General features: G+C 48.7%; 1 protein-coding gene across 1 annotated transcript in view; it reads left to right on the top strand.

The window, feature by feature from the left end:
• Positions 1-14,330, top strand: part of LOC101088468 (complement C3-like) — a 38,677-nt gene that overhangs the window by 17,205 nt on the left and 7,142 nt on the right. The window contains exons 19-28 of the mRNA XM_045044739.1: positions 112-197; positions 5,280-5,422; positions 5,528-5,740; positions 7,343-7,409; positions 7,518-7,604; positions 8,362-8,565; positions 8,972-9,047; positions 9,335-9,494; positions 10,416-10,514; positions 12,653-12,809. Coding sequence (XP_044900674.1) covers positions 112-197; positions 5,280-5,422; positions 5,528-5,740; positions 7,343-7,409; positions 7,518-7,604; positions 8,362-8,565; positions 8,972-9,047; positions 9,335-9,494; positions 10,416-10,514; positions 12,653-12,809 — 1,292 coding nt within the window. The remainder of the gene's footprint in view (positions 1-111; positions 198-5,279; positions 5,423-5,527; positions 5,741-7,342; positions 7,410-7,517; positions 7,605-8,361; positions 8,566-8,971; positions 9,048-9,334; positions 9,495-10,415; positions 10,515-12,652; positions 12,810-14,330) is intronic.

Below are 14,330 nucleotides of genomic sequence, written 5' to 3'. Positions count from 1 at the left end.
CAGCCCCCACTCCTCCCTCCAACCTGCCCCTCGGGGCCCCTCCACACCAGCTCTCCCCCCAGGCCCCTGACACCTGCCTCTTTTTAATACCCCCACTTCTCCTCCATCCAGAATCTCCACAAAGACCATGAATATATTTTTGAAAGACTCCATCACCACCTGGGAGATTCTGGCGGTGAGCTTGTCGAACAAGAAAGGTGAGAGAAGGTGGTGGCCCCATGCTCACGAGTCAGGGATCCCAGGGCCATTGGGCGTTTTCTCATCCCATCCAGAGAGATCCCCTGTTTCTTGGTGGCTGACACACTGCTCCCAGGTGACAAGTGGGGGTGTCAGATCCTGCTCTGTGGGTGACGAGTCAGCGCCTTTTGTAAATAGATTTTCTTTCGAGAGCAGTTTGAGGTTGACAGCAAAATTGAGGGGAAGGTACAGAGAGTTCCCACATACATCCAGTCTACCCACCCCTGACGCACACAGTCTGCCCCGCGCAGACATGCACTATCAGCATCCCTCACCAGCATGGCGTATTCGTGACAGTGACATGCCTATCGTCACCCCAAGTTCATCATTGACATGAGCGTTCACTCTCAGTGTTGTACGATCTATAGGTTTGGACACAGATATAAGGACATATGTCTACCATTGTACTATCATACAGAATAATTTGCAACAACAAACACGCTTAAGGGGTGGTGTTGACAGGGTAATGGGTAAAGCAATTAAGAAAATATAAAAGAGGAAGCAGGATGAAATGTATGATTGGAACATCGGTGGTCGGATTGTGAAACCTGGCAAAAAAAAGAAAAAAGAAAAAAAGAAAGGTAACCAGGAGGCTGCGGACCTGACACAGGAAGCTGGGAGGCCCTGGCCTAATAGGGGTGGTCTCGGGCAGGCCTGGGAGCAGGCTGAGGAGCGGGAGGCGATAACTTTAAGCCCAGATGAGTAATATGTTCTTGCGATCATTTTGAAAACAAAATGTGAATGCAAAAAAATATATATATAATAATCCATGATGAACAAAATGTCTCCGTTGTAAATAGAAGCCACTGGGGCGCCTGGGTGGCTTACGTGGGTTAAGTGTCTGACTTCGGCTCAGGTCATGATCTTGCAGTTTGTGAATTTAAGCCCCGCATCGGGCTCTCTGCTGACAGCTCAGCGCCTGGAGCGTGCTTCAGAGTCTTTGTCTTCCTCTCACTCTGCCCCTCCCCTGTTCGCGCTTGGGGTGTGTCTCTCTCTCTCTCTCTCTCTCTCTCTCTCTCTCTCTCTCAAAAATAAATAAACATTAAAACAAAAATTAAAACCATAAGGTAAAAATACAAAGGAGGTATGTTAAAACTCACGAAGGGAAGTATGAATATCTCTTTCATGCCACACCCACGTGTTTAATAATTTTGTTTTGTTACCATTCATAATACGTTACACATTATTATCACTTCCCTTTCCTGGCTTCAAGATGTTCAAAACCTGCGTCTTTGCTGGTCTTGTTTTAACTGAGGGAACTGAAATTGGCAGTTTCTCCTGACCGAGGGAGGGTGGTGCATGCATTCATGGGGCACATACTTTTCCTTTCGTCTGGAGCTCCAGTAACAGCTCAGCACACTTCTGGTTGGTGGCCCCCGCCCGCGTTTCAGATCAGAGCATCTTCCTGTCTCCTCGTTGTCCCTGTTCGCATATGGAGGGCCTGCGTGAGGTTTCCTTGAAATAAGAAAGGTTCTTGCAGCTTGAAAAGAGAAAGTTGAAAGGCACAGTTTAGATCCCTGCTTCTGAAAGCCTGCTCCCTGAGCCACTAGCAATCTGGCAAAGGTGCTTTCCCTGGGGGGTTGTAGAAATTCAGAATCTTGGACCCCACTCCTGACCTGCTGAATCAGAACCTGCATTTAACATGACCCACGGGGCGGGGAGTGGAGGATTGTGTGTGTCTGGAGGTTGGGGAAGGCCTGTCCTGCACCAGGGTCTCTGCACCTCATCACTGATGTTGTTCAGGGCTGGGTGGTTCTCTGTGGAAGGTTCTCTGTGCAATATCGGATGTTGAGCGGCATTCGCGGCCTCTACCTACAAGACTTCAGGAGCACCCCCAGCCCCGTTGTAACATGTCCCCAAAATATCCCCAGAAGTTGCCCAATGCCCCCCTGGGAGTGATGGGGGCAGCATCTTAAAGGGCCCTATGGTTTTTCTATTCTGCTCTCTGTACCCTTGTGACATCTTCTCAATACTGTTGTCTTACCAGGTACGATTATATTTTTAAGCTTATTTATTTATTTTGAGAGAGAGAGAGGCAGTATGTGTGAGGGAGGGGAAGATAGAGGCAGAGAGAGCAGGCTGTGCACTGTCGGCTGTACAGGGCCCAATGCAGGGCTCGAACTCATGAACCATGAGATCATGACCTTGAGCTGAGAACAAGAGTCAGATGTGTAACCGACTGAACCACTCAGGTGCCCTGGTTGATATTTTTTTAGTTAATGGGTTTTCTTAATTTTATTTAATATTTATTTGTTTTTGAGACAGAGACAGAGTGCGAGCGGGGGTGGCGAGGGGCAGAGAGAAGGAGACACAGAACCTGAAGCAGGCTCCAGGCTCTGAGCTGTCAGCACAGAGCCCGATGTGGGGCTCAAACCCGCAAACTGTGAGATCATGACCTGAGCCAAAGTCGGACGCCCAACCGACTGAGCCACCCAGGGGCCCCTAATTTATGGGTTTTCTTAAACAATTTAGGTTTACAGAAACAACTGAGAATTACCACTCACTCCTCAATTCCCCCCAATTCCCGTCTCTAACCCTTTTCTTTTTTAATTTTTTTTTCAACGTTTATTTATTTTTGGGACAGAGAGAGACAGAGCATGAACGGGGGAGGGGCAGAGAGAGAGGGAGACACAGAATCGGAAACAGGCTCCAGGCTCTGAGCCATCAGCCCAGAGCCGGACGCGGGGCTCGAACTCACGGACCGCAAGATCGTGACCTGGCTGAAGTCGGACGCTTAACCGACTGCGCCACCCAGATGCCCCTCTAACCCTTTTTTTGCATTAGGTGGTACCTTTGCCAAAATCTCTGGGACAGCACTGATACATTATCATCAACTGCAGTCAAAAGCTAGGGTTCCCTTTCAGTGATGTGCCTTCCATGGGTTTGGACCAACATGCGGTGACATGTAGCTGTCCTTCCAGGGTCACGGAGAGTAGGCGTTTCTCTGCCTCAAACGTAACACGGATGGTGGTCAGAGGTCACTCTGTGTGTGGTTCTCTCTCGCTCCTTCCAGCTTGTTCAAGGGAAGAGCTAAGTCTGGTGCAAGGATGTCCTCACCTCCTCTGTAGGTCTTGACTGAGTTGGATTAGCAAGGAGAGAGCAGGTCTGCTTTCTGCAGGCACAACGTGAGCTGGCCAGTGTTTAACAAAACAGAACCGTTTTGTTTCCCTGGAGGTAGCCTCCTGTTTGTGGTGCAAAAGCTGGTTTCTCACCCACCAGAGTAAATTAAATCTGGCTTTAAGAATGTGAAAACAGGGGCGCCTGGGTGGCGCAGTGGGAAAAGCCTGTGATTCCTGATCTTGGGATTGTGAGTTCGAGCCCCACATTGGGTGTAGAGATGACCAAAGATAAATAATAAAAATGTAAAAACGAGGGGCACCCGGGTGGTTCAGTCGGTTAAATGTCCGACTTCGGCTCAGGTCATGAACTTGTGGTTCATGAGTTCAGGCTCTGCATCGGGCTCTGTGCCGACAACTCAGAGCCTGGAAGCTGCTTCAGATTCTGTGTCTCCCCCTCTCTCTGCCCCTCCCCCGCTTGCAATCTGTCTCTGTCTCTCAAAAATAAACTTTAAAAAAATGTAAAAACGAATAGTAGATAAGAAATGGTAAATAGCTCCCATGAGTATAACCGATCCCCCGAGGATGGGGGGTTAAGGATGATTAATAACGACCCAAGGTTAGGAAATAATGATTTTGTTCAAGCCTCTATTCTTCCTCACTTCTGAAAAATAACCAAAAAATATATATATTAAATTTTAAGATTTATTTTTTTAATTAACTCTGTACAATTATTTACTTATTTTAGAGAAAGAGAGAGCGAGAGAGAGAGGGAGAGAGAGAATCCCAAGCACACTCCCTGCCATCAGCTCAGAGCCTGACACCAGGCTCAAATTCAGGAACGGAGAGATTATGACCCAAGCAGATATCAAGCATCAGATAATTAACTGACTGAGACACACAGTTCCCCAAATTTTAATCATTTCTTGGTGTAACATTATTTTTATTTATTTTTTTAGTGTAACATTTTTAATATGATAATGCTTTTGCAAATTCTGTTTGCATCAACCCTTTGCTTGAATATAACCTAGTAGCTGTTGAATCACAAATTTACCATCACTTTTGCAGTCATCTTCACTCCTGTAGGTCAGCACTGTCCACCAAAAATACGATGCATGTCATTTTAAATCTTTTGGTAGCCCCATTGGAGGTGAAATCAATTTTATCATACATTTTCTGTAACCAAATATCTCCACAATGTTATTCTTGCAACTTGTGGTAAATACGTTGAAAAAATATGCTGAAAAATATGTTAAAAAAAACCCACCATCATGCTAATGATAATGTTATAATAATCATCTATTGATATTTAAGAGTAACCTATTAATATCTCAAAATTGTGAAAGATGCATTTTGCTTTTGTTTGTACTAAGCCTTTGAAATCTAGTACATATTTTATGTCTGCAGAGCATCTCAAGGAGGGTGCTCATCTTTTTTTTTAAGATTTTAATTTTATTTGTAAGTCATCTCCACACCCCACGTGAGCTTGAACTCATGGCCCCAGATCAAGAATCACACCCACCACTGACTGAGCCAGTCAGTGGAAAGGCGCCCCTAGCCTTTCATTGGAAATACTTTGATCTGTATTGTAGGATTTGCAAAATGTACAGCTGAAAAGGTAGGTTGGCATATGCAAATTGTTCCAAACATGTGTTAAAAAGTTTTCTGAGCTAGCCACATTCCAAGTGCCCAGGGACCAGAGAGAGCTCAGGCTACCATTTTGGAGAGCCCAGGTATGGACCCTTCGGGTGTGCTCGAGCCCTTCCCCCTGCACACCTACCTGTGAGTAAAACTACAAGAAGAAAATGGAAACCGTACATGACAGTGACTCCCAGCTGCCACCACTATCGGTAATGTGTCACCTGTGCAATTGTTTAGCCCCTGGGCTTGCACAAACACAGGCTGAGCTTGACACAGCTCCCGCAGTGAGGGGTAAGCACTGAGAGCCTGTCCACCTCCTTCCCTTGACACTCCACTCCTGGGCAGGGATCTGCGTGGCTGACCCCTATGAGGTCACGGTGATGCAAGACTTCTTCATCGACCTGCGGCTACCCTACTCTGTCGTGCGCAATGAGCAAGTGGAGATCCGAGCCGTGCTCTACAATTACCAGGATGTTGGGGAGCTCAAGGTGGGTTCCCGGGGGGGTGGGGGCAGAGTTGTGATGGAGAGCTTGGATGGTTGGGGGAGGTGGCCGTGGCACCTGTCCCCCTGACTGATACTCTCTCCCTGGCAGGTGCGGGTGGAATTGCTCTACAACCCAGCCTTCTGCAGCCTGGCCACCGCCAAGAAGCGCTACCAGCAGATTCTGAACATCCCAGCCAAGTCCTCAATGGCTGTGCCTTTTGTTGTCGTGCCTCTGAAGGTCGGTCTACATGAGGTGGAGGTCAAGGCTGCGGTCTACAATCGTTTCATCATGGATGGTGTCAAGAAACCCTTGAAGGTCGTGGTGAGTCCTTGGGGCACCTGCAGTCCCTTGTCCTTTGGGAGAGGCTCCTGTCTCCCCATGCTGTCAACCCAGGTTGGAGACACTGACTCTGAGACACCAAGAGTGTCCAGTGTCCAGCCTAGGATGCTTGGGAGTCCTGCAAGATCGGAAGCAAGGCCAGGATTAGGGTGAGTAAGTGCGAAACACTTACGTTTTCACTCTTTCCTAGTGATGAACGTTCTCAAATATAATAGGAGATCAAGTCTTCAATAAAAATAAAAGCCTCATATCATCTTTCCTTATATTTTCAAGCAAAATGTGAGATCATAAGAGCAACAGTGTTTTAATGCAATATTGTAAGGAAACCAAATTAATGCCAAAAAATCCATGATACACAAAAGATCAAAATTTTAAATAGAGACAGTGCCAAGTCAAACCATAATTGGAGCCTGAAGCTAAAGGACAAATGAAGGCCCCCATCTACGTGTCTTTATTTAATGGTTGAAATTGTTTAGTGGTTAATTTTCCCCCGAAATGTTAAAGTCATTGAAAAAATATTGAAACACTGAAAAGCAAATGCTTTAAAACTGACATTGTTATTTTACAGTGACACGTCTTATTTATACCCAAGCCAGAATTTATTATATTTTTCTTTCCTGACTTTAATGGAACCAAACTCATATTTTTTAGAGTCTATTTTCTTAAAAAATTTTGTTTATGCTTATTTATTTTTGAGAAAGACAGAGCATGAGCAGGAGAGGGGGAGAAAGAGAAGGAGACAAAGGATCTGAAGCAAGATCCAGGCTCTAAGCTCTGAGCTGTCACCACTGAGCCCGATGCAAGGTTCAGACTCACCAACCATGAAATCATGATCTGAAGGCAGAGACTTAACCAACTAAGCCACCCAGGCGACCCAAGATTTTATTTTTAAGTAATCCGATGTGGGACTTGAACTTACAACCCCAAGGTCAAGAATCCCATGCTCTTCCATCCAGGCAGACAGGAGCCCCCAGGAGCACAATCTTAATTATCCCTTTAACAGGGGTCCCAGTGTGGCAACAATGGGAAGAAACCCAAGAGGGCGCTGGAGCCTACACAAGGCTCCCCAGAGCCAGTGTGCCCACAACTCCCAATTCTGCACCCTCTGATGCTGGTAGCTTGAAATCTACCGTGGCAGGGATGTTCGCAGGATGGAAACTGCCAGTGCCACAAACCAGGATCTTTTCTTCCTGGAGAGATGGCTATCAAACGTTTACCAGCATGCCATGGAGGAGACTGGGTCTCCAAAGGAAAATGTGTGCATTAGTACCAGCTTCAAGGACAATGTGTGATGGAAGGGCACAAAGAGCAGCAGTCCAGCATGGAAGGAGAGCTTCACTTGGGACATTGATAATAAGATAGCCCCTAGTTTAACTGAGCGCTTACTAAGTGCCAGGCGTTGTACTCAGCACTTTATGACATTCTTTTATTTTAAGGACATTTGAGAGGCAGTGGGGTAAACTGACTCCCAGTCACAGAACTAGGATGGGTGATGCCATCGTGCCCATGCCCTGCTGATCAGCTGTGTCTGTTCTTTTATTCACCTGACTTCCCCCTCCCCCATCGCATCCCAACACTGTTCAGCCTGAAGGGATCAGAGTCGACAAAACTGTGGCCGTTCACACACTGGATCCAGAAAACCGGGGCCAAAGTGAGTCAGCCACAGCAGAAGGGTGAGACCTGGGGGTGGGGGGTAGGGGGTGAGGCAGGGCCTTGTGGGAGAGGGTGACGCCACGGGTCCCTCCCATTCCACCGGCAGACGGAGTGCAGCGAGAGGAGGTCCATGCCGCAGACCTCAGTGACCAGGTACCAGACACAGATTCAGAGACCAGGATCCTCCTGCAAGGTGAGCTGCCACTGACCCTCGCCCAGGAAGGCACAGCTCTGGAGAAGGGGACCTAATTTCTCCTAATTCGGGGCATGTATACTACCGTGCGTCCCCTGCCTCCACTACAGCTAGAACAGCAGGCCACCTCCCTGATCTGTTTTATAGAAGGTTCCCGGCAGTATTTAGTTCAGCAAATAGCCTTTGCTGATAGAGAAGCTTAAATGAGAAACAGTATAGTTCAAGAGCAGGAAATTCTGGAACTAATTGCCTGAGTTTGACGACTGGAGCCAGAAGGGAAAAGAAGTTCCTGGAAAAGCACCTTGTAACCTGTAAGCTGTAAGGTTTTGGGGAGAGACCCTTGGTTTTCTGATCTGTGATAGGGTGAATAATAGTACCTATATCAAAGGCTTGTTGAGAGGATTAAATGAGATACTGTATGATGTTTCTCTAGAACAGCGCCTGGCAACAGCATGAAGCATGATCTAAGTGTTGGTGACGATTGTTCTGGAATTAATTTGCCACTTGTAACAAGAGGCTCAGGGAGCAGATTTCTGTGAAGCATAAGACCCCCTTCCCTACAAATGTAGACACCCTCCCCACTCCCCTACCCCCGCCTCGTACCTCCTACCATCACGTCCCCTCAGCCCCCAACTGCCCCTGACCTCTTTGGCACTGGCTGCCTGGAGCCTGGGATCGCTGGGGAGAGCCCTGCCCCTTCTCACCCCACCCCATGGTGGGTGAGTTGCTTGACCCCTGTCCTCCCGCCCGGTTGCAGGGACCCCGGTGGCTCAGTTGACTGAGGATGCCATTGACGCGGAGCGACTGAAGCACCTCATCGTGACCCCCTCGGGCTGTGGGGAGCAGAACATGATAGGAATGACACCCACGGTCATTGCAGTCCATTACCTGGACCAAACGGAGCAGTGGGAGAAGTTCGGCCTGGAAAAGAGGCAGGATTCCTTGCAGCTCATCGAAAAGGGTGGGTCTGCCTGGGAGACCCTCTCTGCTCCAGCCACCTCCAGAGCAGGGACACGCCCTTCCTCTAAGCTCCTCCCCTTTCAGGATCCCTTCTTTTCAAAGACCTCCCTTGACCTTTGCCCTCTCTGAGACCCTGGGCCCCTCTGAGCCCTCTAGAACTCCCTCTCTCACTGAGGCCCCCTTGCCCTGAACCCCCTTGAGATCCTTCGCCTCTCTGAACCCCTCTCCTCTGAGAACTCCTTCCCCTTTTAGAAGCCCCTTCTGCTCTTCTAGCAGACTTCCCTGCTCAGCCCTGAGACCCCTCATTCCTCCCTGAACCCCTGTCTCGCCCCTCAGAGAATCCTTGTCCCCTGAGCCCCTCCACTCAGCCCCTTGCTCCTCTGGAGACACTTCTGGCTTCCCTGCAGGGTACTCCCAGCAGCTGGCCTTCAGACAAGAGAACTCGGCTTTTGCGGCCTTCCAGAACCGGAAAGCCAGCACCTGGTGAGTGGTCTGGCACCCCACTGAGCAAGGCGGCCTTGGGTGGTCCCCCCAGGTCTCGCCCGAAGGGCCCTATGCTATGGACCCTCAGCCCACACCGATGAGCCGCCCACCTTGAGCTGCCACGTGGCCTGTGGACATCAAGCGCCCTCTGTGGCTAGGCTGGCGCCTGCCTTGGGTGGGAAAGCTGGGCCAGCCTGTAGGCCCCGCCCCTCTCTGCTCATTGGTTTCCTGGAATGGCAGTCTCTGGATCCCGGAGGCGATTGGCTGACGCTTTGTGCCGCCCACAGGCTGACAGCCTACGTGGTCAAGGTCTTCTCTCTGGCAGCCAATCTCATTGCCATCAACTCCCAAGTCCTCTGCGGGGCTGTCAAATGGCTGATCCTGGAGAAGCAGAAGCCTGACGGGGTCTTCCAGGAAGATGGGCCCGTAATTCATCAAGAAATGACTGTAAGAAGCAGGACTTATGGGCATGCTGGGGGAAGGGCGCCTGGAGTAACAGGATAGACATGAAAGGCTACCCCTTCAGCTGAGAGTGTCACTTTCCCATTGCGAAGACCAGAGACCTTCAGAGGCTAGTGCAACACCAAAGTCCCCACCCCCCCCCCGCCCCTTGCTCTGAAAATATAGAACCCTTCCCAGCTGTGGTTCTCCAAATGTGGTCCCCAGGCCAGTAGCTGCATAATCACCTTCAAACTTGTTATAAAAGTATGTTCTCAATCTAGACTTGAGATGCAGGAATCAGAAAATTCAGGAGGAGGGTCTAGGATTCACAGTTGCTACAACCTCCACTTCCCCTGCCATGAGTTGCCTATGCATGCATAAGGTGGAGAATCATTGCCTTAGCCTGACCTTTCAGGCTTCCAATCTCACACCATCCCCCTACCCCCATCCACATGCCATCTGTACTGAAAGGAGCCTTGCTCTACCCAGCCACGGGGCCTTTGCACATGCTGTTCTCACTGTCTGGCATGCCAACCCTGGTCATCCTGCAGGGAAATCTTTCCTGATCTCCACAACTGAGTCACACTGCCACTGTCCATTCTCAATGCCACATCCACTTCTCCTCCTGCACTGTACTCACCAATTCGTAACGATATGTCTACTGGTGAGCCAATTGGTTCATGTCTGTCTCCCCTACTAGATGGGGAGCACTGTGGGGGTGGGACTGGTGTTGGGTTCTTACCCACCATCTTTTCCACAGCATGAGCAACAATTGCTGAATGAGTGAATACTGAAGAGTGTGGCCCACCTAGGGAGACACTGAGGAGAGACTCACCCGTGCCTTGACATGCTCACCCTACAAGGAGATTGGTCAGCATGTGGGGACATACTGGTGACCCTATCCTTATTTCCCGCTTCCCATTCTAGGGTGGCTTCCGAGAAAACGAGGAGAAGGATGTGGCCCTCACAGCCTTTGTTCTCATTGCGCTGCAAGAGGCTAAAGAGTTTTGCAATGATCAGGTCAACGTAAGTGTCCGCCCACCCTCTCCTCCTCTCACCTACCCAGGGCACATCCACCTTGGAGGGTGGGCTGTTGCATTCAGGTGATTCCCAGTCCTCCCAGTGCAATAGCAGCCACCACAGCAGCCATAATACCCATAAAACCATAATAATTCCCAGCATTTTTTGAGCAGTTAACTAAGATGCTCATCTAAGTGCTGCACATGCTAAGTCCTGTAATCCTTCTAAGCGTCCGAGACGTAGGCTACTCTTCTTATCCCCGGGTTACAGAGGAGAAAACTAAGACAGAAAGAGATCAAAGAATGGGTCCTTTCTGCCTGCTTTACCCTGTCCAGAGAGTGTCAGCCAATTTCAACAAAAGCCCCCTCAGCCTGCTTCCCCCATCACTGCTACATGATCAGTGCAGCATACCTTGCTGCTTCCCTGAAGAAAAGGCACAACCCAGACCCAAGAACACATCAAGGCTACTCTCTAGTTCAGGAGATCTTTTAGGAAATTTTCCAAGGGGCCCATGACCCCAAAAAGGAAATGATTACAAGTATTGGCTCATGGCTGTCTCTTTTTCCTCTGGGTTTGGTTCTGAAGCAGAGAAGCTTAGAAAGATGGACTCCCGAGAGTCTCTGCAATTACTCCCTCTGCTTTGTCCTGGGGTTTGAGAGTGGTTTGTTTGACCTTAGCTTGCCAAGGTGGAGAGCCCAGGATTTTACCTCAGGCAGCTGCCCCTCCCTTCATCGGACTCAAGATAGAGGGGACAGGGCTGTTGACTTTAGGGCCTCAGAGGGACCCAGGCCGTTCTGGGCCAAATAATTCTCTCTCCCTGCCACCCAGCCTGCCCGGCAGAACTTGGCTGCCTTCCTTGGGGAAATAGCCAGACCAAACCTAGAGCTTTCAGCTTCCCATAGGGGAAATTCTGATTGGCCCACCCGGGGTCAGGTGGTCATACCTGGTCCAATCAGCTGAGGCCAGGAAGTAGGTCTTACTGAGCAAATATGGCTGCTTCCACTGTGGCCGAGTGAATGAAAGACCGAAGTTTCTGCAAAAGTCAAGAGTAGATGGAGGACAGGCAGCTGGCGGGGAAAGGATTAGTTTCTGCTGCAAGGCACCAACATTTCCTCTACAAAATGGCAACACTATGCCTGAGTATAGCATAGGCTGTAGACCCAGATTACTGGGATGCAGGTGAAGAGTGTGCTGGGAGCAGTCTGTGAAAGCCAACCGTTAAACTTCCAGGACTTTCACAAGCTAGTTGTTAAACACAATCATTCTTTTCAAGCAAATTATGTAAACTGACTTTAGACTAAACACTAAGCATTAAAAGCAAAGGTAAGAAACATTCAAAACTCATCACTTCCTGATTGTTTTATTACTTTGCCTCATTATCTATGACAAATCTATCCATCTGGAGGTTATGTACCTATAAGGTGGAAATGCTATCTACTTCTGTGCTACTGCCCCCCTCCCCCCAACTCTGCATTCACTGACTCCACATAGTTTGAAATTGGCCACGGTAATATTTATACCAAGTAAGTTCGCGAACGCTGCACATCATGTCTTCCTCCTTCCATCATCTCTCTGGGTCTCAATCTTGTCATTCGTGCAGTAGAGATGATGATGAAAATAATGCCAACCCCATAGGATCCTGAAGTTCAGCGATTGCCTGTGTGACTGCCATATAGTAAGTGTTAGCTGTGAAGCTGATGATTAGAGAAGAGGTTTCCCAGTGGGGTGCTGAAGCTGGGTCATGCTAGGTCATGAGTGTCTATCTGCGACACATATTCTCCCCTTTATGTTCAGGGCCATTACGTTGATAGCTTGAAATTGCCCACAGTGGGAGCATTTACACCACAGTAATTGGCAGGCGATAAAACAGACCCCTGGCCCCCATACACACTCCGGAGAGCTGGTGCTTAAACTGTTACCAGTACACCACTGGGTATATAAATTCTCCCAGGCACATCAAGTTCACGGTGACTAAAATGTCTGGAAAATCCAAAAAAGAAAAAAGAAATAAAAGACCCAAAACAAATATGTCCCAAGGACAGAAACCATCCTGGTACCCAGGAAGTGGCACTTGTGTGATCCTTACCAGCTCTTTGTGGCAGCAATATGCACCTTACCAGAGAGCCCAATCCTCTTTCTCACAGAGCCTGGAGCGCAGCATCACTAAGGCCGGAGATTATATTGAATTCCACTATAGGAACCTGCGGAGACCATACTCTGTGGCCATTGCAGGCTACGCCCTGGCCCAGTCGGGCAGGCTGGAGAGAGACCTCCTCGAAAAATTTCTGAGCACAGCCAAAGGTGAGTGGCAGCCTGGTGAGGTAAAGAGGCATGCATGGCCAGGGTTTGGGGGTGGTCATCTTGAGCTGGCATGTGTGGCTCTAAGCTATGCTACGATGGGCAGCTTCAAGTTGAGCTGGAGTGGATGGTGCTAAACCCTGCTTGGTGAATGGCTCTGAGGTGTGAGAAATCCTCACTGTAAGCTACACAAGAACGTGGCATCATTCATTCAACAAGTGTGTTTTGAGCACTTGCTATGACACAGGAACAATGACGTGGGTTCCGACGTCAGACAGACCCAAATTCAAATCCCCCTCTGCCACATTCTCACTGTGCGACTTTGTAAAAGTCACTGAACCTCCCTGCACCTCATCTGAAGAAGATACTTACATCATAGGTGGTTGACAAGATTGAAGGAGTAATGCAGGTAGAAGGTCTAGCATACAGTGAGAGCTCTATTCCGATGTGTTGTTGTCATTATCTCAAGGGTAATTAGGATTAGATAAGGTAATGCCATAGGGAATTTAGCACAGTGCCCAGCACACAGTGAGCACTTAATCATTGGCTCAGGTAATATACTGCATCAGGTTTGCACTCACTGATGTAACATATGTCAGTACATATACTGAGGTGGTTTAGCACAATGGAAGCTTGTTGTTGGTGGACAGCTCTCTTCCAGACAGTCATGTGGAGATCTGGGCCTCTAACTTTTCATGACTTTGCCACCACGGGGTGCTTGGGATCCACTCCATCTCAGCATAAGGGGAAATGGTCAGGTGGATTGTTTAAGGGAGGTAGACCAGGCATGGAAGGGGCCCCTAACATTGCCAGTGTCCATTCCATCATACAAAGCTCGGTCGTGGGTCCATACCTGCCTTCAAAGACTTTTGGGAGATGTAGTCCAACTCTCTGCCCAGGAAATGAGGGAACAGGTTTTTTTTTTTTTTTTAATGTTCATTTATTTTTGAACAAGAGAGTGTAAGCATGGGAGGGGCAGAGAGAGAAGGAGACAGAGAGTGCAAAGCTGGCTCTGTGCTGACAGCAGACAGCCTGATGAGGCGCTCAAACTCATGAACCTTGAGATTGTGACCTGAGCCAAAGTTGGACACTCAACCAACTGAGCCATCCAAGCACCCCACAGGAGTGAATGCTTCTTACTGACAATCTCTGCCACAAGTGCTTTCTTGGGCACTTGGGACATCACAGTGAATACAGCACAGCTCCTGCCATCATGGCTCGCACTCCGGTTGAGGAAAGAAATGAGTTAGTAGATGGATATAGAACATCATAGTTCTGGGACAGGACAGCACAGGATGTTTTGAGAGACAGAAGGGAGGATCTCACCTACTCTTGGGGTGCCATTGAAGCTGAATTGTGCAGGATGGGATTATGCAGGAATGGGTGGAGAAAAGGTGCTCCAAAAGAGGGTACAGAATACGAAAAGGCCCAGGAAGTAAGAATGAGCATGGAAAATTTAGGGAATCTGTAAGTCAGTGGGGCTGCAGATGAGAATTTCAATGGAGGAGTGAAGGTTAATGAAGG

This window comes from Felis catus, chromosome A2 (assembly GCF_018350175.1).
Source record: "Felis catus isolate Fca126 chromosome A2, F.catus_Fca126_mat1.0, whole genome shotgun sequence".
Classification (NCBI taxonomy): Eukaryota; Metazoa; Chordata; class Mammalia; order Carnivora; family Felidae; genus Felis; species Felis catus.
The sequence above is the reverse complement of the archived record's forward strand: the minus strand, read 5'-3'. Positions and strand labels throughout refer to the sequence as shown.